The 25152-nt window shown below is 55.9% G+C and overlaps 1 protein-coding gene across 4 annotated transcripts in view; it reads left to right on the forward strand.

Annotated features, from left to right (window-relative positions):
• Positions 1-25152, forward strand: part of EFCAB8 (EF-hand calcium binding domain 8) — a 66705-nt gene that overhangs the window by 15737 nt on the left and 25816 nt on the right. For 3 of the 4 annotated variants that reach the window (XM_070588008.1, XM_070588010.1, XM_070588011.1), the window contains 14 exons: positions 1148-1253; positions 1473-1557; positions 2122-2246; positions 4737-4810; positions 9328-9458; positions 13608-13675; positions 13998-14149; positions 15648-15785; positions 17196-17309; positions 18503-18730; positions 19480-19550; positions 20336-20540; positions 21353-21562; positions 22733-22867. In XM_070588008.1, the coding sequence (XP_070444109.1) occupies positions 1148-1253; positions 1473-1557; positions 2122-2246; positions 4737-4810; positions 9328-9458; positions 13608-13675; positions 13998-14149; positions 15648-15785; positions 17196-17309; positions 18503-18730; positions 19480-19550; positions 20336-20540; positions 21353-21562; positions 22733-22867 (1842 nt within the window). The remainder of the gene's footprint in view (positions 1-1147; positions 1254-1472; positions 1558-2121; positions 2247-4736; positions 4811-9327; positions 9459-13607; positions 13676-13997; positions 14150-15647; positions 15786-17195; positions 17310-18502; positions 18731-19479; positions 19551-20335; positions 20541-21352; positions 21563-22732; positions 22868-25152) is intronic. The other variant, XM_070588009.1, reaches the window with a different exon arrangement.

Genomic DNA, 25152 nt, shown 5'->3' on the forward strand with positions numbered 1-25152 from the left:
TCAGAGCCCGCTCATTGTTCAGGGAGTAAATGCAAGTTCCTTAGCATCCTTCCCTAACTCACCTCCCAGCCTCCCCAACCCAAGCCTGTCGGGCTGGCCGCCTCTCTTCCCTGGACACAGCAGCTCATTTCTGCTGATGTGCTTTGCTTGTGGCATCCCCTGCCTAGAGTGCCAGCTCACATTCTGTCTGCACAAGCATTACACGAGGTGGCACTAGAACAGAGAAGGGCCCCCCTGCCTGCTGAGCTCCTACATGTGCCAGCAGCCACTAGATGCTCTATCTTTCATTCCTCACAATCTGGCAGGACGATTTCTCCTTAATAAGCCACTTTGACCAGGTGACGCCAGCAGATGGTAAAGATTCAGACAAAAACCAAAATGAATACAGTGTTATATGTCAATTATGTCTCAATAATAACTGGGGGGAAAAGATTCAGGCACACAGAGGGGCAGATAGTGGAAAGTCAGTCTCCCCCTCCCAGACGCTAATTCCTCTCCCTGGAAGCAACTGCTGTGACCAGTTTTGGGGCACTCTTCCGTGGCTAGCCTGTACCCCCCCCCCTTTCTTTTTAAATATACAAATGGTAGCACGTTATAATGCTGCTTTTCACCTTGCTTTTTCACTTAATAATAGATCTTGGCAACGATTCTTTATTGATACATACACAGCTCCCTCGTTCTTGATGTCTGGGTGGTGTCCTGTGGTGTGGATTTGTGTAAGCTATCCTTTCCAGGTGGTCTCTGGCCTATTGCTGTCATAGCCATGTGGCAGTGTCCACCCGTGCATATACTTCCCTGTGAAAACATGCGAACGCAGCTACGGATGCATCTTGGAAATGGATCCCGAGCTTACAAGCTATGCATATTTAAAACTTTGGTGAGCTTGTCAAAGTGCTAAAAAGGGGTTGTGACGATGGGTGTTCTTTAAGCGCATTTTGCAGATGTGGAAACTGAGACAGGGAGGTTAGGGAGTTTATCCAAGGCCCCATCATTGGTCATTGGTGGCAGCGCTGGGCTCCATACCAGGTCTACTCCTGGCTCCAAGGCCTCGGGCAGCAGGAGAGAGTTCACGGGGACCCTGTGCTCCTGGTGTGTTCTCCTGGCAAGCCTCCCTAGCCCGGGTCCCCTCTGCTCTTCGTCCGGCCAGCTTAACAAGATCCAGCAGCTCCACAACCAGCGTATGTGGGTCATCGACATGGTGTGTCTCCACAACATGAACCTGGTTGCCGTTGCGTCCACTGACCAGAGGATAGGTGAGTCCCTGGCGGCTCCCCAGGCCTGCTCTTGGCTGTGGGGAGCCACGCATTTGCGCTTGGAGAGATCTGTCCGTGAGCCAACCAGGAGTCTGGATCAGAACCCTCTAGGAACACCACGGGGCAGTGAGCAGTGGGGCTGCTGGTCCTCACCAGAGACCCCTGAGGCGGGGATGTGGGTGTGGGTTCCATGCGTGCCTCCCTGTGTCTTTTCCGCAGAGTTCTTTGATATCAGTAACCATAGCTGTGTCCCGGCCTTCACCTTCATCGATCTGGACAGCTGTGTCCTGGTCATGGACTACTGGTGAGTCTCGTGGGAGACTGCTGTGGGGTCTTGACAGCAGCCACATCACTTGGGGGGTTTGGGACCCCCAGAAAGCCTCTCTGGAAACAGCCCTGGAAAGATTCCCACCCTGTGTGCCTGTGCTCTCCTCCCCGCAAGCTGCTTCTCTCTTGGGGTCCCCTTTCACGGTCACTCAGACCTCAGAGTCGTCGTCGGCTCCCCTTCCTCTCCCTCCCCCACCACCTCAGCCATCAAACCCTGGCAGAGGCTTGTCCCGCTGTGGCTGAGGACTCTGGGAACGTCATGGTCCATCAGTAGGGATGACTTGACAAAGAGCAGCTGGAGGACCAGGGTTTCATTTATTTTGGTTTTACATACTGATTTCTTTCGGACCTGGTTCTCCACGGTTTGGATCTGGGCGGCTGGTCCCATGTTTGTCAGCTCTTGAGGGCAAGGCTGGACAGTCATGTGGGAACTACGCTCGCTCCTGGGTGGAGGAAGGCCCCTGGAGGCCAGGGACGGGGTGCAGGACTGCAGCTGGGTGCCCCAGCCGGCTCCACAGTCTCTGTCTCCATCTTTCTGCAGGTCTGACTATAGCAGAGGTGTGTTCTGCTATGGGGACACCAAAGGGAACGTCTTCGTCTTCACCTCCGACAATGTGACCAACGGGCTGTTCAACCCCCAGATCTTCCCCAAGGCCTCCAAATGGGGTAGCTAAGACGCTGGGGAACGGGTGGAGAAGGCCTGCCCCAAGGTGCTCTGCCCTCTGCCTGCCTCCCTGCTCAGAGCCGCTGGGAAGCCTGGCTCCTTCAGAAGCTCAGGCAGCCGTGCACTTGTACACGCAGCTCAGAGTGGCCTGTGGGAGACAGACGGGGTGATGGGGTGACAGCAGGAGACAAGGAGGGGCTGAGAAGAGGGGCAATTTCTGAAGATGGGAGGTTGTGCAGGTGAGGGCTGAGGGCTGGGGCTTCGGGACCCTCCTCATCCCAGGATGATGAACCTGTGCCAGCTGTGTGACCCTGGGGAAGTTACTCAGCCTCTCTGGGTCTTAGGATGACGGCACTCACCTCCTCCATGGTTGTGAGGAGAGTTCTGCTCTCCTTGGCGCTGTGCTGCCTTTGGGGTGTGGGGAGTGGAGAGGCTGCCCTGGAGGTGGGCTTGGTGGGGCCTGAAGGAAAGCCTGGCTCCATGCGAAGGTGAATAAGCACAGCGACATTCGCTGAGCACTTGTGTGCTGAGTGCTTTGGGTGCATCACCCCCTGCAGTCCCGCACCCCTGCTGTTGTCACAGTCTGTTAGGAGAGGAGGAGCAGAGGGTTAGGGCTGAAGCTCTTGCATAGGCCCCACGGTGGGCAAGTGGCAGCTGAGGCCTGAGGCGGGCAGTCTGTCCCAGTGTCCGCACTGTAACCACCTGCTGGGCTCTATCCCAAACTGACTACATGCTGAAGGATGCTGTTTGGGGCTTCTCTGCCAGGGGCCCTAGATCCTGAGGCCTTGGGGCCTGCGGCAGTTGGGGACACATCTGAGCTGGACCCTGTCCAGGATCGAGACTTTGATGCACAGTGTCTGGCCTCCAGGCTGCTCCACATCCATCCTGAGGAGGCCCAGGCCACTGGGGGCCCCAGTCCACAGGGACACTGCCTCCCCCTCCATCCAGGACACCAGAATGGCTCCTTGGGCTTCCAGTCAGGGTTTCTGAGCAGGATACTTTCCAGGGGCTCCTGGGCCTTGCTGACACCTCCTGCCAAGCTTTTTGGGGCAGCATCCCCCACTGGCTGCACAGAAACACATTCTGCCCTGGATGCAGCAGGGGCTGGCTCCCTGCTTTGTCCTTGCCTCATCAGCCTCTGTCCCTGCTGCCTGCTCTGCCCTGACTCGGCACCCTGGTCTCTCTGCACCACCCTGGGAATTGGCGTGGGTGGTTGTGGTGGTCTTTGAGCTGAGTGTTGGATGGGAAATCAGAGCGGCGGCCGATGAAGCTGGAATGTTGGTTGGGAGTCCTTCCAAGCCACATAAAGACAAGGTGGGCCCAGCAGTGTATTAACTTGGCAGGAGTTGGACAGACCAGCTCTGTGACCTGGAGCCAGTTGCTTAACCTCTCTGTGCCTCAGTTTCCTGATTCAAATAGGGATGAGCGTAATCAATTCACAGTTTCACTGTAAGGTACAAGGAGAGAGTGCAGTGTGAAGCACACAGTAAGTGCTGGTGACTGTCTCCCCTGCCCTCCTGGGCCTCCTGGTCCAGTGGGAGCGGCAGGCAGGCCAGCAGGCTCGCAGAGCAGAGGAACTAAGCTTCCTCCAGCCTGTGCCCGTGCAGAGCTCCCCCTACTTTAGTGACCTTGAGCAACACTCCACCCCCTTGGGACTTCCTTCTCAAGCTTCCTCCTGCTCTTGCAAGATGGGGAGGTGACCTGCAGCACTCGTGCGCTTGACATAAGTCCCCAGATGGGCTCCTCTCTTGTCTCCATTTTGCCTGGGAGTTTCTCTCAGACTGGAGCCCAGACTGCCCCGCCCCTCTGACCTATGTCCCTAACTCCCTTCTGAAGGCAGGCCCATGCTTGTCCCCTGTCACTGCTGACACCGCCCATCCAGCTGGCACCAGGGGCCTGCTAGTGCTTTCCCTGGGGGCTCCTCAGCTGCCTGCCGTGGGCGGTTCCGCAGCCAGGAGACTCAGCCCCCCAGGCCTGAGGTGAGGCTGAGCTCAGCGCTTGCTTTCTCCCGGCACGCTTGCTCTATGACGCACATGCGCAACTTCTCCCTCCTGGACTGTGAGTTTCTGGAAGACGGGGCATGGAGTTTGAAGCATGATGGCAAACTCCCAAATGAGTATTTTCAGAATGAACGGAGCCTAGGGTCTCAATTCGTTCTCCACTCCAGCAGAGCTGGGTCTCCCTAATGGAGCACTGCTGGTCTAGGTCGCAGCAGCTACGGAGAGGGAAGAGACCCGGAATGTGGTTCCACTTCTGCCATGAGCTGGCGGGGGGCTCTGGGCAGCAGTGTTCATCTGCCCCGTCTGTTTTCTGGGTGTTGAGTTCACTCCACTGAACTCACCAGGACACAGTGAGGCTTGAACGAGCATTTGAATGGAAAAGCCCTTTCAGACGCTCGGGAGTTGCCAACCAACTCAAGTGTCTTCTGAGACTTTGCTTGTCTGGCAAAGGGGAAGAGCTGGTGATGTGGACCTCAATTTTCCCCCTCTCAGATCAGGGGATCAAGGTTTCCACGCAGAAGCTCTTAAATGAGAAGTCCCCTTTGCACAGAAGTTACCGACTGAAGGTGAGTCGTATCTTTCTATAGCCTGTTACCATGGTAACTGTCTGTCCACACGCCACTCAAAATACATGCAGGGAGTGCATTTGTCCCCTGGGTTCCGATTTAGGCCTTGAGGCTTGACCTCTGGGAGCCGGGTCAAGGCGGCTGCTGGATCCTGTTGGCTCTTTCTGCAGAAGACGTACGTGTCCCGAAGGGCCGTGGTCCCGGCACAACTTGCCTTGCAACTGGATGGCTGCTGTGGCTTCCAGCTATTTCCCCGTGTGCTTTCTCCAGCAGTCAGGAGAATGATCAGATACAAATACAGTCATGTTGATGTGGGGTCGGCGAGCCGAGGAGTCGAAAGAAAGATTTCTTAGACTCTCAAGATCTGGCAGGAGTGCTCTTTTATTTAGAGAATAGTGTAGAATAGCATGGGGACAGGACCCATGGGCAGTCAGAGCTTCTGCTGCCACTTCTGCTGCCCCCGCTGGCATGGGGACAGGACCCATGGGCAGGCAGAGCTGGTGCGTGGGGACAGGACCCACGGGCAGTCAGAGCTCCTGCTGCTGCCCCGAGTTGAGGGTTAGGGCTAATTTTATAAGGCATGGGTATGTGAATCATTTCTTTACAAGACAAAGGAAAGAACATGAAAAAAAGTTAAAATGGTGTCAGTGCAGGTGGGGTCTGGTTGTTGGGTGATCCCATGACTTTTAGACAAGAATCAAATCGGAATAAGTAAAGGTCAGAAGCCACCACCCTAAATCAGTTACATGAGATTGCCAGACAGCAACCAACTTAAGTTCTTGCCTTCTCCATTAAGAGTTTCTAGGGATAAGGTCATCTCTCTTCTTCCTGGTACAGAGAGGGAGGCACCTTTTACAGATAGAGATTTACCTTACAAATGTAAATGTGTCCCAACAAGGGCAAGTTCCATTCCCCAGAGCCTCCTTCCCTGTCCCAGTTTATCAAAAGCAATCAGCCCAAAAGAATCCCCATGCCAAAGAGACATATCTTGGGGTGGCCAATTTCAGGTCCCTACAAGGTCATCCCCCCTTCCTTCACAAATGCAAATGTCTCTCAAAAGGGCAAGCAAAATTCCAGTCCTCGGAGCCTGCTTCTCATCTACAGTTTTAAAAGTAACCAGCCTAAAATCCTCATCAATGTCACTCCTTTGCTCAAACCCCCCCGGTAGCTTCTCATCATGTTTGGAACAAAATTTCAAGTGTTTACTATGACCATCAGGACATGAGGCGATCTGGCCCCTCACTTGTTCTGGGTCTTGCTTTCTACCTATCTTCTCCTCTGCTGTAGAGATGCAGGCAGCCTTGCTATTCCCTCAACACACAAAGCCCCTTTCAACCTCAGGGCCTTGACACATGCTGGGCCTTCAGGCTGCCGTGCTCTTCCCTATGTACCTATATGCTGGTCTCCCTGCTTCCTTTAGATCCCTAACCAACCAGCCTGGAACAGCTCTGCTGCCTCCTCTGCCTATATGCCTTCACCCTCCAGCACTTATAGGATCTGACACCATGACAATGTGTGTTTATTTTTCATATCACCAAGCAATTCTTCGACCCCAGCTGGGTGTCCTACAATTGAACGCAATTCTGACGCTGTCTACCCACAGATAGCATCAGATTCTACAGTCATGGGCTCATTCTCACAAGGCTGCCCTCCACTCCAGATGCTATCACAAGTCCAGGTTGTCCCCTCTGCTTCTGACCGACTGGCTGTAAATCAGAGGTTCCCACGATGCTTTCTTTGGGTTCGATTAATTTGCTAGAGCGGCTCATAGAACTCAGAGAAACATTTTACTTACTTGATTATCAGTTTATTATAAAAAGATACAGCTTAGGAACAGGCAGATGGAAGAGATGTGTAGGGCAATGTATGTGGTAAGGGGCATGGGGTTTCCATGCTCTCTGGGTGCACCCCTTTCCCCAAATCTCTACGTGTTCACCAGCCAAGGAGGTCTCTGAATCCTGTCCTTTTGGGGTTTTGGGGGCTTCATTACATTACATAGACATGATTGATTAAATCATTGGCCAATGGAGATGGATTTGACCTCCAGGCCCTCTCCCCTTCCCCAGAGCTCAGGGAGTGGGATGGAAAGTTCCAGCCCTCTATCACGTGGTTGGCTCCACTGGCAGCCAGCCCCCATCCTCAGGTGCTTTCTAAAGGCCACCTCCTTAACATAAACTCAGGTGTGGTTGAAAGAGCTTTGTTAGGAATATCAAGACACCTTTATTGCTCTTATCACTTAGGACATTCCAAGGGTTTTAGGAGCTCTGTGCCAGGAACAGGGACAGACACCAAATATATGTTTCTAATTATAAATCACAATATCACAGCTTACCACCTCCCAACTTCGTATTGTCCCTCCAGTGGTTTCTCATCCTGTCACCTTCAGGAGATTGACAGCTCCTTGAGGACAGGCCCTTAGTGTGTGGTGTTCTCTGTTCTGTCGCAGTGCCTGAAATAGCACCTGGTGTAAGTGGGCTCCCAGTGCATTTGTTGAACAAATGAACGCATGTGTGAATGAATGAATCTGACACTCAGGGCAGTCCAAGTTGAGTGGTCCAAAACCCATAAATGCTTCTTTTCGAGCAGGTTGGATCATTCAGGCCCTGGGACCCTCTCAGGAAGAGTCACACCCTAGCCCGCCTTCTTTTCCACCTTCTGTGGGCATCTCATCTTGGCCTTGGTTTTCCCTCCGAGTTGCTAAGTGTCCCCGGTTCCGTGCAGGGCCTTGGATTCTGCCTTCACGATGACAGACTCTGGGTGAGACAGTGCCTGTGAAACCCAGCTCAGAGCCTGGTCAGCCCCCACCTCACCTCCTCCATTCTTGTCCCAGAGAGGAGATCTCTGGGTTGGGAGGCCGAGCCCGGGCCAGACCACAGAGCTGGAGCTCCAGTGCAGAGCCCCTTGCCTTGTGGGTCTCAGCCTTTTGTGGCCCAAGTTGCAGCAGATAATGTTCTCCTGCACTGCAGGCTCTGGGAGCAGACCACCTTCAAACATGGACAAACATGGAGGGAGCGGTGGGGCTGGGGGCACTGGCCGCTCTGTGCTGGGGCCCGTGGATGCAGAGACTGTGGACAAACATGGAGGGAGCGGTGGGGCTGGGGGCACTGGCCGCTCTGTGCTGGGCCCGTGGATGCAGAGACTGTGGACAAACATGGAGGGAGCGGTGGGGCTGGGGGCACTGGCCGCTCTGTGCTGGGCCCGTGGATGCAGAGACTGTGGACAAACATGGAGGGAGCGGTGGGGCTGGGGGCGCTGGCCGCTCTGTGCTGGCCCGTGGATGCAGAGACTGTGGACTAACATGGAGGGAGCGGTGGGGCTGGGGGCGCTGGCCGCTCTGTGCTGGCCCGTGGATGCAGAGACTGTGGACTAACGTGGAGGGAACGGTGGGGCTGGGGGCGCTGGCCGCTCTGTGCTGGCCCGTGGATGCAGAGACTGTGGACTAACATAGAGGGAACGGTGGGGCTGGGGGCGCTGGCCGCTCTGTGCTGGCCCGTGGATGCAGAGACTGTGGACTAACGTGGAGGGAGCGGTGGGGCTGGGGGCGCTGGCCGCTCTGTGCTGGCCCGTGGATGCAGAGACTGTGGACTAACATGGAGGGAGCGGTGGGGCTGGGGGCGCTGGCCGCTCTGTGCTGGCCCGTGGATGCAGAGACTGTGGACTAACGTGGAGGGAACGGTGGGGCTGGGGGCGCTGGCCGCTCTGTGCTGGCCCGTGGATGCAGAGACTGTGGACTAACGTGGAGGGAGCGGTGGGGCTGGGGGCGCTGGCCGCTCTGTGCTGGCCCGTGGATGCAGAGACTGTGGACTAACATGGAGGGAGCGGTGGGGCTGGGGGCGCTGGCCGCTCTGTGCTGGCCCGTGGATGCAGAGACTGTGGACTAACATGGAGGGAGCGGTGGGGCTGGGGGCGCTGGCCGCTCTGTGCTGGGCCCGTGGATGCAGAGACTGTGGACTAACATGGAGGGAGCGGTGGGGCTGGGGGCGCTGGCCGCTCTGTGCTGGGCCGTGGATGCAGAGACTGTGGACTAACATGGAGGGAGCGGTGGGGCTGGGGGCGCTGGCCGCTCTGTGCTGGCCCGTGGATGCAGAGACTGTGGACTAACATGGAGGGAGCGGTGGGGCTGGGGGCGCTGGCCGCTCTGTGCTGGGCCGTGGATGCAGAGACTGTGGACTAGGCAGGCTGCAGTTCATCTGTCCTTCCCCTGGGTGGGCTGACAGACAGTACTGGTCTGGGCCTGACCTTGCCTGTCCTCCAGCTTATAAGCAAGATTTCACGAGCAGCAGCCTTAAGTACTTTTAAGCCCTTTCACTGAGAAGCGATGGCCACACCCCCCTGGTCGCAGGACCTGGTGTAGGACTGCAGGGTCAGATCACTTCGTCAGAGCTGTAGTCGGCAGAAGGGCGTTGGGCTCGGCGATCTCCGGGCCCGGTCGGCCCCCAGCACTTGCTGTGTTCTGGGGAACAGGCCTGGAGGCTGTCCGTGGGTTGGGTCTCCCACCACCGCTGCTCTCTTCCCAGGCTCTGCATCCCAACTGGTGCCAACAGGTCAAGTTCATCCCCCAGCTGAACCTGGTGGCCTCCTGTTCAGCCATTGAGAAGTCCTCTCTGGTGCTGACGATATTGCCATCCAAAGCCCCCGAGAATCCCAAGTAAGCGCACGTCTCTCCAGGCTGGGGTGGTGGGGCTGGGCGGGGGCGGGTGGTGACAGTGCCCCCAGGGAGCTGGCTTCATTCCTGCTGAGAGTGGCCACCCCCAGGACGGTGGCATGTCCTGTGCGCACGGCAGAGTCCTGCGGATCATGCCTGGTCTGAGGAAGCACGCGTGTCCTCCGGGCCCACGGTGGGTGTGCTGGTTAGAAGGTGGCCTCTGGAGTTGGTTTTAACCATCATTCTGGCATTGCCACCAGTGGCAAAAATATCATAGGCCTCTTTCGCCCGCCAATTTATCTGCAAAACTCAGCATAGAAGCTGGGACGTAGTGAAAGTAGGCAGTCAAAAAGTGTTTCCTGGGGCCAGCCCCGTGGCCGAGTGGTTGAGTTCACACGCTCCACTTCGGTGGCCCAGAGTTTTGCTGGTTTGGATCCTGGGCACGGACATGGCACTGCTCATCAAGCCACGCTGAGGTGGCATCCCACATGCCACAACTAGAAGGACCCACAACTAAAATATACAACTATGTACTGAAGGCATTTGGGGAGAAAAAGCAGAAAAAAAAAAAAAAAAGATTGGCAACAGTTGTTAGGTGCCAATCTTTAGAAAAAAAAAAAAAGCGTTTCCTGAATGAAGGAATGAATGCAAGTCACTTCCCCTCTGTGAGCCTCAGTTTCTTCCTCTGTCAAAGGGCGTGAGAACGCACTCTGGTCACTCCCTCAAGGGTTATGCGAGTGAATGTGTACATGGCTTGTGTTCAGTAATGGGGGCATTTGTTCTGTGGAGACACTTCTCATCTATTTCCTTCATTCTCGAGTCCTCTACCCTGGAGTGAATTTTTTCCTTTTCTTTCTTTTTTCTTATTAGTCACACGAGGAAATATGCGTACGTTATCCCTGTAACAAATTAAAATGTTATAAATATAATTGGAGTCCTGTGGCCCCCCTGCCCTTATCCAGTCCCCACTGGCTCACTCTGTTACCGAAGGGCCTGCTTCATCTGGTCAGGGGGACCTGTCACTATGCCTTTCACGGTATGTCTTTCCTCCTAAGGATTCCTTCCCTCCTCTGCATCTTCCTCCTGTTCAGGTCTTTACCCTCGGGAGCCTTTGGGTCTGTGACATTTTGCTCTGAGCAGCCGAATCATGAGCTGCAGCCTCAGGCACGTCTTGGGGGAAGAGCAGGAGATTTGAGACCCATGCTGGGGGAGCAACTGGGTGAGGCACATTGAGGAGACTGAGAGCCATTCAGGCCCCATCTCCGTCTGTCCTTTTCTGTCCCAGTTGTTTTCCAGAGGGAAGCTCACACCTGGAATGGTAGGGCTAGTTTAGTGCAACCCCTCAGCTTACAGATGGGAAACTTGTGGCTTAGGGAGGGGAGGTGCCTGTCTTGGAGCAGACGTTTGACCTGGGGTTGTGTCCCAGGCCTCATTGTACGTCCAGTGTCTTGTTAACCAAAGAGGACTCTGCACATTGCTGTCCAAGTCCAGGAACTCACTGCAGGGTGGAGGCGGTGCCTTGGAGAATGTCCGCGGCAGTGGGCAAATTTCGGCCTTGTCTTCAGTGCTGTGAGTGGGACAGGGTTCAGGATCTTGCTTGGAGCTGGTTTGCTGAGGTTCGCCTCTCTGCTTTGGTGGTAGTAGGACCTCACGTCTGCGATGTGTTTCATTCAGCTTCTTGCTTTATGGGGTGTCAGTGGCAGGAGGGCATCAGGGGGATCACCTCACCATGTTCGTGGGGCCTCTGTGGTCTGGCTTGCTGCCTTCCTCATCTCACCTCTTCCCCCTTGTGACTCAGGCATGCTCCTGCCCCAGGGCCTTTGCATTGCTCTTCTTTGTCTCATGTGCTCTTGTTTTTTTTTCGTTTTTGTGTTTTAAACATTTTTATTATGAAAAATTTCAGACACAAAAGTAGAGAAAATAGTATAATGATTTAATATCTCTAGTACCTAGTCCAAGTTAATCTTCCCCCAAATGTCTCAAAATGTCTTTTTACAATATTTGAAATAGGATATAAACAAGATTCTAAGATGATTTTGAGCAGAGCAACTGTGCGGTCTGATGTGTGGGAGCACCCCTCTGGCTGCTCTGTTGCAAGTAGAGTGTACATGGACAGGAGTGGCGACGGGGACACCAGTGTGGATGCCATTGTAATAACTCAGGCTACGTATGATGGTGGCCTGGAGCCGGCCAGTGGAGTGGAGATGGGGGGACCTGATATACAGTCTGGGGGCAGGTTGGCTGTATGGCGCACCGCACCCTTTCTTCTTGCCTGAATGCAGTACACACATTGGCCAGCAGGTGGCACCATTGACTGCTTGCTGGTCTCCTGTTCCTGGCAATGACCTTGGGGCGTGGCCTCTGCAAGTGGGGTCTGGCATTGCCACCCCAAACTCTGCCTCCAAGGCAGTGTGGGCCTCAGCGTCTGGCTTCCTGGAAGCCAGCCTGAGATGAGTTCCTCAGGTGGTTGGAGCCAACAGTGACTCTGATGGAGGAACTGGGGAGGAATGAGTGACCCACTGCATCTCCCCTGCTTTCCCCCTTCTCTCACGTCTGCCACCACCACCTAGGTAAAGCCACCATCATCTCCCACCTGGACTGCTTGCCATGGCCTTTGCTGTGTCCTCTCTGACCTTCCAGTCCCTTCCCTGCACAGCAGTCATCTGCAGACCTGGTCTCCTTCAGCTGTCCTGTCAAAGCCGCCTGTTTATTCCCTGCAGGATTGGCCGTGATTGTAAAGGTCCATCTCCCTGTCTCTCTGTTCCTTTACTTGCTTGTGCTGCTTCCCTCCTGAAGGAAAGCTCTGTGAAGGCAGGGGCATCATATCTACGCCTCTGGCCATCCTGGAAGGGCGTAGGAGCCAGTAAATGTTTGTCAAATGAATGAGTCAGCCAGCCCGAAATAATTTCTTGTAATGCTTTTGTGTCCATTCTTCCAGAATATTTCTCTGCACTCGTACGCATGGAGGGAGATGTATCTGGTTGGACAATAAATGAAATACATGTATTCGATATGTTCTTCCTGAAGTTTGGTTTTTAGAGGGATCCTTCTGGCTGTGGAGGGGAGAGCAGACTGGAGAGGGATCAAGACTGGAGGTTGAGAGACCCCTGGGAGGCTGACACAGATGAAGGGGTCTGTCCTAAGCAGAGGTCAGCGCTGTGGTGGGATGTGGGCAAGGGACTTGGGGCCCAGCTGGATGCTGAAAGTGCGGGAGAGGGAGCCTCCAGGATGATGCCCAGGCAACGGGCTCAGGCCGCGGGAGTGGCAGAGGAGCCAGTGCAGGGGCAGGTTCAGTGGGGCATGCTGCATTAGAGGGCTGGAGTCCCTACAGCTGGGGCCTTTGAGTGGAGTTCTGAAGAGAGTTTGAGCAGAAGGAGCTGGCAGGACAGGATGTGTGGATAAGAGGGAACAGCATGTGCAAAGGCACAGAGCTTCCAGGGCCCTTGGACCTGTGAGGGCTGCTGGCTTCCCAGAATCACCCTGGCCCTCCCAGCCTCACCTCTTCCTTTCCTGGAGCACCAGTTGCTGAGCCTTCTGCCTCTTCCTGTCATGCCCACCCTGGGTCTGAATCCTGACCCCCATCTTGCCAGCCATGTGACCTTGGGCAAGCTCCTTAACTTCTCCTTTCTGTGTCCTCATCGTGGCACAGGGCTGATGACACTCTTCAGGGTTGTGGGAGGGGTCCAGGTGACACAGGAGCAGCACCCAGCATGGGGCCAGCCCGGAGCAGGGGCACCCAGGAGCTTTCTGCCCTTGCCCCTGGCCCTTGGAACGCCCTCCCCTTTTTTTGATTTGTGTCATGGGTTGGGGACACCTGTTCCGGTGTAGGTGAGGTGCAGATCAAGTTAAGTTTGCCCTTGGAATGAGGCCAATGTGTTACACCTGTGGGGAGCGGCTCCTGTTTTGGGGGCTGCTTTCCCCTACAGGCGAGAGGTGGGTGCCTTCTCCTCGAGCTGCTGGCTTTGGGCCGAGACCCGCGGCTGCCACTCTGCCTGCGGTGCTGGGCCCTGGCGTGGCGGCAGGGTGAGCCTGGTCAGGATTTCTGGGGCTGCTCCTCCCAGGCCCCTGCCTCCAGCTCCTTCCCTCCCCAGGCCCAGAGACTCCCTGAGGCCACTGCTCCCAGCCCTCGGCCTTCCCTCTTTGCTGTTGTAGGTTTTCAGTGCTGAACTTGAGAAGAGGAATTCTTTGCTTCGATTACTGCCCAGACAAGAACTTCCTGGGTAAGTAATCTCCATGTCACGCAGCAGCGGCTGGCCTGGCGGGGCTGAGGTGAGGGCCGCTAGGGGCTCGGGGACCATCAGAGCTGAGGAGGAGGCCGTGCGGTGTCCGGCCTCCTCTCCTACCTCTCCGGTCCCACTCATGGGCGCGGGTGTGATGTGGTGACACGGGCTCTGCGTGGCGTGTTGGAGGGGGTGGTGCAGGAGGGGGAGGGGGAGGGGTCACAGCGATGCCCCCCCATCTGCCAAGCCTGGCTGGGGTCTGAGGTCTGGCCCCAGGAGAAGGGTAGGCCTCCCCGTGGCTGATACCCATTTTTGACCCCAGTGACCGGTGGCTATGATCCTCTCATCCGCCTGTGGAACCCCTTCTTTTCGAAAAAGCCTGTGTGGCTGATGAAGGGGCATCAGACCTCAGTGACACACATCCTTGTGAACAGCCAGAACAGCAGCATCCTCCTCAGTGTCTCCAAGGACAAGGTGCCCCCCTTGTGGAGCATGGCCCTTATGCCCCCCACAGCGTCCCCGGAAAGATGCTGGCCCAGGGCTAATGATCTACCTTGGCCAGCCATGTGGCCAGCAGTTGGCAGGAGCCTGAGGCCTGGGGAAATGGTGTGGCCTCCCTGTCCCTGGTCCCGCTCCTGGCCTAAGGCCCAGAGGGAAGTGCCCTAGGTGGAACCACCATGAGGGGGCCCTGGGTCTCCAACAGCCCCCGGTAGAGGCCTGAGCCCAGCCTTGAGCAGCCCACCAGAGCTGGGTTCCCATGTAGCCCAGCCTGGCTTTGTCCATTGTGGTTCTGGGCAGGGCCCTTCCCTTTTCTGAGCCTCAGTCTCATCCCTGGAATGGGTTGTTGCGTGGTTTGGAGGAGAGCTGGTGGCAAAGAGCAGCGTGTGCCTGGCTCAGTCTCATCCCTGGAGTGGGTCGTTGCGTGGTTTGGAGGAGAGCTGGTGGCAAAGAGCAGCATGTGCCTGGCTCACAGTCGGTGCACAGTCCCTGTGAGCCCTTCCCTCCCTCCCCCCACACACACACAGACTTGCCCCTCTCGGCCCTCCCAGTGGCCCCTTCTCAGTGCCCGAGGCTCCCCTGCTCAGGCCCCGTTGCGTTGCTCTTCTGCAGCTATTGGTTCAGGTACTGCCCCCTTTGCTGGGCTGCTCGGGCGTTTTGGCCGGTGTGGGGATGCAGGCCAGCAGCTCCAAGGCCCTCCGTCAGGGGACAAGTTGGTGTCTTCCAGGGCTCCGTAGATGGAGAGTTGGCAGGGCCCTTGGGTTACCCAGGCCACCCTCCCACCGCATCCTCACACTTCCCATTGTCTCGAATTCCCCTGGCAGCCCTGGGAGCCGGGCATCCTCCCCTCTGATGAGGGAGTTGAGGCTGGAGGGGTCGGGGGACAGGCACAGACTTGCTAAAATCTTCCCGGTCAATGCTAGGCGGAGCTGGGCTGCAGACTCGATTCTGGTCGACCCCGAGTCTGTGCCCTGTCCAGCTCCCTGCCGATGCCTCTGAGCAGTGAGGAGCATGGAGATGGGGCCTCTCTAGGGACAGTTCTTCAACTCGGGATGAACTCCAGGGGGCTACTCTGGGGACAGGCGGGCCTTTTTGGCAGTGATGTTGGTAGCCACACTGTGTCCTGCCTGGCTTTACTGGAGGGAAGCGGGAGCGGGAGCCGGGGAGGGTCTGCAGGGGTGCATGCGGGCTTGCTTGGTCTTCATCCTTGGCCACTGAGCGCAGCTGCTCAAGTAGGGGAGAGGCCCTGGGGGAAGGCTGGGGTGGAACTGTGCCTCGGTTTCCTCACCTGAGCCTAAGGCAGCGTCCCTGTCGTAGAGCTGTGATTGTGGCAGACACAGTGCAGTGGGGGTGTGTTGGAAGTGCCTGCACTGTGTACCCCTGGTCCTGCTCCCGGGAGCTCCCCGAGGCCTCAGGTGCTGGCCGCATCCCCAAGGATCCACTCTCGGCCTCTCTGCCTGTGTCCCACGCCCAGAATATCCGCGTGTGGGACATGCAGGACTACATATGCCTCCAGTCCTTCTGCGGGAAGCTTTTTGCCCTGGGAAACTGCCCCATCACCAGCGCCTACTTCCACAAGAACGACAACACCCTCATCTGCAGCACCTATTCGGTGAGTCTGCGCAGGAGGCGGGTCATGGCTGCGCACACAGGGTGGCCCCGTGGCTGGGGCCTGACGTCCCAGAGGGCGCTCGAGGGCTGGTTGCATCCTGTCCCTCCCAAGTCTACTCTTCATGACATGAGGACAAAACTCCTAGACCCTGTGGCCTGGCCCGAGGCTCCCATCTCTTGTGATTTCCTGGAAGACCGTTTGTAGGCACCCAGCCTGTCACCCTCTGTGCTGCTGCTCTCTCTGCTCTTTCCCGCCCTGTCCATGCCCTAGATTCTCCTCCTGGAAGCCCACGCTGACCCCCAGGCTGGGTTAGGTGGCCCCCTCTGAGCTCCAGTGGCCCTGTGCTTCCTTTCCATCGCGGCCTTTGTAACTGTGTCCTCTCGCGGCTACATGACTCTCTTTCCTGCCAAATCGTGAGCTCCAGGAAGCAGGGCCCAGGCCCGACCAGCCCCTCTGAAGGAGAACCTGGAGAGATGAGGTGTGGAGACCGTCTGGGTGCTGTGACCTCGCTGGTGCCCATGTGTCCCAGAGGACAGGACAGAGTGGGAGAAGCACAGGGGCAGGCTGTCCCGGGTGACGGTGGGGCCTGTGACGAGATGGGAGCTCAGGGGGCTGCCAGAAGATGGGGAGGTTCTGTCTAGAAAGGGGACGAGGGGGTCATTTGTGTTTGAGAGGAAGGGGTAGCCCCACTAAGGCCTTGTCCCCTCCGTTGGCCAGGCCACCCTGTCAGGGGACACATACGTCATCCTTGTGCCCTTGGCTGTCTGTCCCCCAGACGGCAGGTTTCTTGAGAAGGGAGGTTGTGGATTCCTTCATCTCTGCTGAGTGCTGGGCTGGCTGCCGGCATTTGTTGAATTAAATGGACCTTTGAAGTTCATTTCAAGTCATCAAACGTCAACCCCCTGCTCTTTGTCAGAAGCAGAGAGTATATTAATTAGACACTGTCCCATCTCTCGAGGAACTCAGCTGATAGAAGGAGAACAGATAATTTTAGCAGAAAATGCTGTGTGTTATGATGGAGATGTGTGCTAGGGGCTTCATGGAACACAGAGATAGGATCCTTAGCCTAGCCTGGGGCAGGGTAGTCAGGGAAGGCTTCCTGGAGGAGGGGATATCAGATTGAGGCTTTATGCTTCTCAGAAGTTATAGGAGGGAATTTGGACTTGGACTTTGGGGTTCTAGGAACACTAGGGTTTGGGAGCCCCACTCTCTGAGAGTTGGGCCTGTGGAGTAGAGGTGAGAGGTACATATCAGCAGGCATGCTGAGAGCCGTGGGGCCTTGCTGGGCCCAGGCCTGCGTGCAGTCAGGATGTCTGGGTGTCCGTTTGTTGGGAGTTTCTCCCGGGGGCCAGTCACTGAGGGCAGAGCCCTCTACCTGCCCAGCTGCTGCCCCTCTCCCCACCCCTGCAGATTGGGATCCTGAAAGGGTACTTAGAGACCCAGGGGCCTGGGAAGGCCGGGGAGAAGATCACGACCCACAGCACCCCGCTGTGCAACGTCCTCTACAGCAAGCTCTTTAAGCAGGTGAGTGGGCCCGAGCTGCCTCTTAGGCTGGCGGGAGTGCCGGTGACACGGGTGGCACCGCAGCCTCCCGCTGGGTCCAGATCCTGTCCACGGAGTGGTCAGGACAGGCGGTGGGGATTTGATGGTGGTGTGGGCGGCAGGGTGCGGACGAGAGGCAGCCCTGCAGAGGGGCCGGCCCAAGAGGATGTCGGAGCCCCACTGCTTGGTCAGCGGATCCTAATTCCTCCAGGCCTGTGTGCCCCTGGCCACTGCCTCGGGTCTGTTCTGGAGGAGCCACCTTGCTTACACGGAGGGTAAGATGGCACACTGGGTGTGACTGCTCTGCAAGGCTCTCAGGGTGGGTGCTGTTCCTGGGTGCCGTTTTCCCGGGAAGCCCTCGTTCGGCTTTGTCCACTGTGGGAAGGGAGGGAGGCCCAGGCCACAGACAGCACCCTGGTCCTGAGTAGAGATCTCTGGGTCAGGCAGGGCAGCTGAGCACATGGTTTCTCAAGTGTAGGAACAGAAAGGGCTCCTGGGCCCTCTGCCCACTCCCCTGGTGACCTCTTTTCTGGCCTGCGCTCCAGGCAGGGCAGGCTGCCTTACCCTTGGCCACACGGGGCCAGAGCTCACCTCTCTGGGCTTCCCTCCCATCCTGGCTCCGGCACCACCATCCTGCATACCTTAGGGCTCTTCAGTGTCTTCAACCAGCTTGCAAAAACATCCCTCCCCCAGCTTTCCTGGATGTTCTCAGCAGGAGGGGTCTTCTGAAACAGCCTCGCCTGCTGCTGTTGCCTTGTTCCGGTTGTGGTGGCAGTAGATGTTGCATCAAGTCCCGTGACCATCCTTTACTCTCAGCGTTTTCCTACTTAGGGGGCAGTTAGCGTTTCCCGTTTTTTGTTTTTCCTATGATTAATGATGCTTCAGTAAACGTCTTCTCCAAGTTAGAGGTTATTTTCTCTGGATAGATTCTGATAGATGCCATTTCTAAGTTAAAGGGGATTTCACTAAATTGGTGTCTTCTAAAAGAGCTGTGCCAGTTTGCTCTGCCCTGTGCTACAGAGCAGAGGAAGGCCTGTTTCAAGAGGGGCTTCTCCTGCAGCAGGGGCCCTGAATGACTGTCTTCTCAGTCTAAAGCCAGCCCGACGTGTAGAGGCCGCCCCTGGGAGTGGGGGCGCTCTCCTCGCCAGGAGCCCCAGCCGTGTGCTCCCCTGCAGGTGGTGAGTGGCTCCCTGAGTGGCATAGTGAGCGTGTGGGAGATGGTGACGGGCAGGAGGATGCTGGAGTTCTCTGTGACCGGTGACGAGGACGTGGAGCTGACTGCCATGTCCCTGGATGAGTCGGAGCGGTGCCTGCTCACAGGTTTGCAGGACGGCACCGTGAAGATGTGGAACCACAGCATCGGCGAATGCCTGCTGACCTTCCCCTCCCAGGATCAGCTGGAGGTCAGTCCGGGCAGTCAGCCGGGGCCGGGGGCGCCTCTTGAGAAGCACAGCACAGCTTCCATAACCCGGGGACATAGTATTTTTTGTGCCACCCTGAATGGCTGTGCATAGACAGCCTGGCTTTGTGCCTCCCTGAACCTTTGTGTCCTCACCTATAAAATGATGATAGGTGACAGGGCCTGTGCTTAGTACCTGTCTACAAGTGTCGGCTCCTCCTTCCTTTCTTCTTAGCCCACGGCTGAGGGCTCTGGATTGCGTTTCTAGCTGGGGTCGGGTTCAGAGGCACCCACGCTCACCCCTCCTTGGGAAATGCCTGCCAGGGTTCTAGGGATAGTCTGTGGGTGTGGCATGGAGCAAAGCCAGCAGTCCCTCTTTGGAACTTGAGCCCATTACTAACGCCTGTGACACAGCCCTTTAACCAGCTCAGAAGGAGCACTTGGCCAAGCAGCCAGGGGTTTGGTCCAGATCCTATCGCTCAGTTACTTACCTGAGCCAAGTCACTTGTCTGTTTCCCAGTTATCCCCCTAAATAATGCACATGGATGCCTATGCTGTCTGCCTCCTCCAAGTCCATCAAGTGAGATGATGGGATGTGAGAGCACTCTGAGAAATAGATGGTGGCACCGCCTCTGGGGGATTCTTGTCATCATGGAGAGTCTGGACTTCTTGCTTGATACCGCTAGGAAGACGTTCAGGGCCCGGGCCGTTTTCTCTGAGGTGCCTTAGCATTCTTTCTTTCATCTTCAACAGATTAGTGGGATTGTCCATATGAACAATGTGTTCTACGTGACTGGGTGGAGTAAGAGAATCACTTGTTTCAGGTGAGTAGCAAGGTGCGTGTGGGTGGATAAGGGCAGCTGACCATTCTCTCTACTTCCAACGGGCTCCTCACTCCTGGCGTTGCTGCTGGTTGAAACTCCAGGCAGGAAATGAGTGATGGGTAATGTCCAATGCTTCATCTACTGATGGATTTCTTCATCACTTCTTGAGGCTGATATGTTGTAGACTTTGTGCTAGGTGCTGGGGTTGGGTATAAACAAGAAGGATGGAGTCTCCGTCTTCCTGGGGCTTCTAGTCAGAGGCAGAGACTAATCAAATAACTTCATTTCTATTGATAAAGTCTGCTGAGTTTCTACGGGGAGGGGACGGCAATCTGATTCCGCCTTAGGTGGTCAGAAAAGGCTCCTCTGAGGATGTCGTGGGTGGAGTGGGATCTGAAGAATGAGCAGGAGAGGTCTCAGTGAAGCAGCGAGGGCTTGGGACAGAGGAACATTCCAGGCAGGAGTACAGCATGTGCAAGGCCCCTTCCTCTCCAAAGGGCCTTTCCAGGGCCGTGGTCTCCCCTTCTTTAAACCTGAGTCCTTGCTCGAGTGTCTAAATGGGGTGAATCTGTAAGATTAGTTTCTGTAAAGCCCCAGGACAGGGCCTTTATAGGAGGCACACAGTGGGTGCTTAGTAAATGAGGTCGGTGGGGCAGGGCTTCAGCCTGCTCCGACGCCTGAGCGTCCTCCTCTGAGTCGGCTCCCAGAATCCTAAAGGCCTCGGTGTTCCCCGGGGGAGCACTAAGGCTGCTCTCTCAGCTCTCCTGCCTCTGGCATGTGTGCAGGTTCCACAAGGCCAAGCCAGTGCTCTTGTCCTACCACTGGCAGACCTTCCACAAGGAGGACGTCCTGAGCATGGCCAAGTACCAGAACCAGTTCCTCGGGACCTCCTCCTACAACGGGGACATCCTCTTCTGGAATGTCAGCATGTTCAGGCCCATCTTCAATTTCAATGCTTCTGAGAGCCCCTTGCCCTTGACGCCCAAGAGGGTATGGTCAACAGGAACACCCCTCCTCTCTCCTTTCTCTCGGCTGTGGGCCTGGGGGTAGGGAGCACCCCGGGAAGGAGAGGGGACTGGGGGGACTTGTTCTGGAGGAGATTGGGAGCTACGTAGGTAGGTGGTAGTTTCTATAATTCTCAGTTGACGGGTGAGGAAACTGAGGGACAGAGAGGTTAAGCATCTTGCCTGAGGTCACAAAACCAAGGAGTGATAGATCCAAACTCAGGCAGTCTGACTCCATGCCTGGTGTGCTTGTCTTGTTCTCTTGGGTAGATTACCCTGTCCTTAAGGTGGCTCACACCTCACCCATTGCTGTTACATGTTACCACTCCAGGCTCACTGAGCTCGCGTGGGCACCAGGAAACCCATACAGTCTCTGCATTACTGTATCTTTGCAGATCAAAGCTGGAAGGGGCCTTAAAGGCCACCTCATCCAGTAGTTTTCCAAATGTGTTGAGGGGAGAGGCTAGGAGGCTATTGCAGGGGCCTCTCCCAGAGCAGCTCAGCTTTCTATCAATCTTACACTTTGGAATTTCCCTTAAGATTAAAAACAACCTCAAAAACATTTGGAAACCACTGTCCATTTTACAGACGGGGGGACTGAGTTCCTCATGGGAACAGTCTCTTGCCTGGGGGCACTCAGGGTTATAAGCTCTGTTTCAAGGCCTTTATGGGTCCTGCATTTCAGGGAAGCCAGCCCTGGGGCCCTTGGAGAGCCATGTGGTGGCAGCGTGGGGCCAGGCACTCTGCACTTGCCTTTGGGACACTGCAGTGCCTCAGGCTGCTCACTCTGTGGCACAGGTGCGAGCAGCGGACGACTTCCTGGGCCAGATGCACTGTCCCAGCAAATCCTGCTTGCGGCTGACGTGGGCCCACAGGAGCTCAGAGCAGCCCCAGGACTCCAGTGAGAAGACTGTGGCCAATGCCAACCTGAGACGGACCCTGACGTCAGCCCCCCCGGTGATGAGACAATCCAGAGACAAGGACCCAGGCAGGCCTGTGCCCCTGCAGGTGGGAGCGAGTGCCGAACCCAGCCACCACCCTCACTCTCCAGACCCCTGAGTTTGCTGTTGTGTGTTTGTTTTCTCACTTGGAGGAGATTTTTCTGGAGCGCCTTTAGGTCCGTCAGTTCCCTTGTCTTGACACGGACAAGGCCCCTCCTGATTAGGCACAGTGTCTAGCCTGCTCTGCTGCCTCGAGCCTGGGCACAGTCCCTTCCCAGAGCACGGCTGATGCCAGACCCCAGGCTGTGCAAGCTTGGGGCCGGGACTTGGAGGGAAGACAATCCAGGGAGCCTACACCAGCGGTCAGCTCCTGGGCTGCTCTCTCAGGCCTCCAGCTCACGTTGCCCCGGTAGAGAGGAGGCGCTGGGCCTGCCTACCACCCCCAGCAAGTCTCACTGCCCTGGGGACCGGGCTCAGGGGCATGAGGCCCAGATGCAGGGGAACCACTTCCCTCCTCCTCTGAGCCCTGGTCTCTGCCCCATGGTTAACCCTTCCAGGCTGGACTGATGGTCCTGTTTTGGGGGCAGTAGGGGGAAAGAGCAGGGGAATTGCTCTCCCTACTCACAGGGGTGGTTTGGCCTCAGACCCTCAATACAGTAATCTTGGGTGGGGCTTGGGGAGCCAGTCCGATTCTTTCAGCAATTGAAGTCTGATTCCAGTTCCTGGGAGCTGAGGCTTGAATGAGAAACCCCTCCTTCCCCAAACACGCAATCCTAGTCAGGCATAGCAGCCCAGACCTGGATCCCACATGACCTGCTAGAACACGGTTCTGCTGTGAGATGCTCACACTGTACGTTACTATAAGACGCTCATACCACCTTCGAAGTATTAGGGCCGCACCACTGCATTCAGATCTTCTAGAACCTTGGGTATATACACCCCACGATCCTCACCTTTAGCCAGCTGTCTCTTGTGGGACTGAGAAGGGGGCTTCCCCAAAGGCAAACTCAGGTCTCTGCTCTGAGAGTGGAAGCTGCTGGTAACTTAAAATGAGACTTGCCAGCCTCAGAGTGGATCAGAGGATCCGTCAGATACTGGCTGTACCTTTCACAGCGTGGTGTGTCTACTCAATGGGGCTGGGGTGGCTGCTCTTTCAGCATCTGCCTCTGGTCTTTGTTCCCCCGTAGGGTAGGGGGACCCCCTCATGATGACCTTGGAGGCCCATTTTGCTTTCCAGAAACCTCTCAACACTGGCAGCCCCAAGCCGTCAAGAATGCCGCGTGGCACACAGTCACTTTTAACAGAGGCTGAAAAGAGAAAAGGGGAACTCATGAAGAAGATATCGCTGCAGTCCAATGCATCGGTGGAGAAGGTTGTCCAGGCTTAGGCAGGGTCTGGGGTGTGAGCCGGGGGGTCAACTGTTGGGATGGGGCCGGGAAATGCAGTGCTTATGAGCCTGGGGGACCTGAGGGGCCCAGCCTGGTTCTCCCCAGGGCCTGGAGAGGCATGGAGGAGAGGATGGTGCTGCTGAGGATTCTGGCTTCAGGGCTGCTGTGTCTGGGGGGTGCTCCCTGGGTATGGGGGTTCTGTCTAGGGAGGTGACCAGTGTCCCCTCCTGGTTGGGGGGCTGGACTGGGAGGTGGGAGAAGCAGCATTCCCAGAATCCCATTAAATGCCCTCTGGGGCTCTGTAGGGTGTTTGGTACAGCACATGAGTGCATCCAGTCCTCTGTTCTTCTCTCTTCCTCCTGTGCCTTTCCCCTTTCTGACCCTGGATGCCCCTCACTGTGTCACCATGGTTGAGGTGACCCCTAAGGCCCCTTCCGGCTTTAATCTGCAGAGATAGTGTAATTCAGAGACTAGGTTTCCTAAGTCCTTAACGTGAGCCCAGTGAAAATACGAATCAGAGTTATGTTAGGGTGGGCAGGAGTGCCCCCTCACCCAGCTCCAGAGACCAGGCACTCAGGAACAGGGGAGCAGTGCCCTGCAGAGCCGGGTCCTGTGGTGGGGGAGTGGAGGGCTCTGAGGGGCTGGATATTCTCTCCTCCACGTTCTGAATGTGGTTTCCTCTCTTTTATTTTGTTACATTTTTATTGTTTTGATTGGCACCTGAGCTAACATCTGTTGCCAGTCTTCTTTTTTTCTTCTCTCCAGACCCCCCTGTACATAGTTGTATATTCTAGTTGTAGGTCCTTCTAGTTGTGGCGTGTGGGACGCCGCCTCAGCATGGCTTGACGAGTGGTGCCGTCTTCATGCCCAGGATCCGAACTGGTGAAACCCTGGCCCTCTGAAGCAGAGTGTGCGAACTTAACCACTCAGCCACAGGGCCGGCCCCTCCTCTCTTTTAAAAATGCCTTTAACTAATGTTCCTCAGCATAAACAGGAAGGTTGGCAATGAATGTCAGCTCAGGGCCAATCTTCCTCACCAAAGAAAAAAACCCTTTAAAAAAGCTTTAAAAAGTAATAATGCTGATTGGTAAAAAAAGAAAGACAGAAGGAAAGAAAAGAAAAACTACTTTGTGTGCAAAGTAAAAACTAAAGGTCCCCTGTGTCTCCCCACAGTCCATGCCATCCCCACAGTAGTCACAGTCACTGCTAACGGATTGGTTTAGCTTGTGTCCTTTTTATTTTTAGACCAGTGACATAAAATTATAGCTAAATTATAGCTGTCCTGCTTTTTCGTTGTTTAATTGTGTATCCTGGATATATTTTCACACCAGCAATTTTTATTCAGCTTATTCTTTTGTTATCTCATTCTTTTTAATAGTTGCACCATGCCCCATCGTTTGGAGGCATCATAAACTGTTAAGCCAGTCTTCCACTGATAGGCAGGTTAGTTCTAGTTTTTAACTTTACATGCTGCATTGCACTGGACATCCCTGTGCATACATTTCTGTGCACTTGTGTGAGTATCAAAAGGATGGATTCCTGGAAGCAGAATTGCCCAGAAGACCCCGTCTCTTTCAACCTGTGAATCCGATCGGGGACTTACAGCCCACCTTTGGGTTGGTGACCTCGTCCTGTCAGGGCACAGTTATTCATTGAGCGTCTCCATGTGCCGGGCACTGTCTGAAGTGGGCTTACTTCTGATGCTGACCCTTGCCCCTGGCTCCTAAGAGCTCTGTCTTCACCCCCACTGCTCCTTGACCTGCAAAGTCTCTTCCCTCTGAGGAGCTGGGGGGCAGATAGAGTGACACTTCTCAGGATGGTGCCCTGGAGAGGGTCCAGAGCTCTTGGGTCACCCTTGGTCCCGGCCTTTCCTTAGTGGACGAGGGGTGGGAGTGGGCTGGGGCAAGGACACCTGGGAGAGTGTCTCGTCTGTCTGGTCTTCCTTCTCACCATTTCTGTCTGGCCTCCGAAGACTGTGGGGTATGGCAGAAAGGGCACTGGGAAGGAGGCAAGGACATGGATCCAGGCACAGCTGTGTCCCTTACACTCTAGATGAGGCCCCGTCCTGGGCCCTCTCCCTAGTGGTGAGGACCAAAGAGGTGGGAAGTGGCAAATTGCTCTGAAAGGTATGAAGCCCAGCCCGGGTGTAGCCTCAGCTGCTTCTGAAGGGGCCTTTAGTCCCTCTGTGGTTGAGAACCATCGGGACCACTGGACTGAGGGAGGCTGGAATGCCCAACCTCAGTCCAGCAGCTCTTTGCAAAATGAGCAG

Source organism: Equus przewalskii, chromosome 21, assembly GCF_037783145.1.
Source record: "Equus przewalskii isolate Varuska chromosome 21, EquPr2, whole genome shotgun sequence".
In the NCBI taxonomy this organism is placed as follows: domain Eukaryota; kingdom Metazoa; phylum Chordata; class Mammalia; order Perissodactyla; family Equidae; genus Equus; species Equus przewalskii.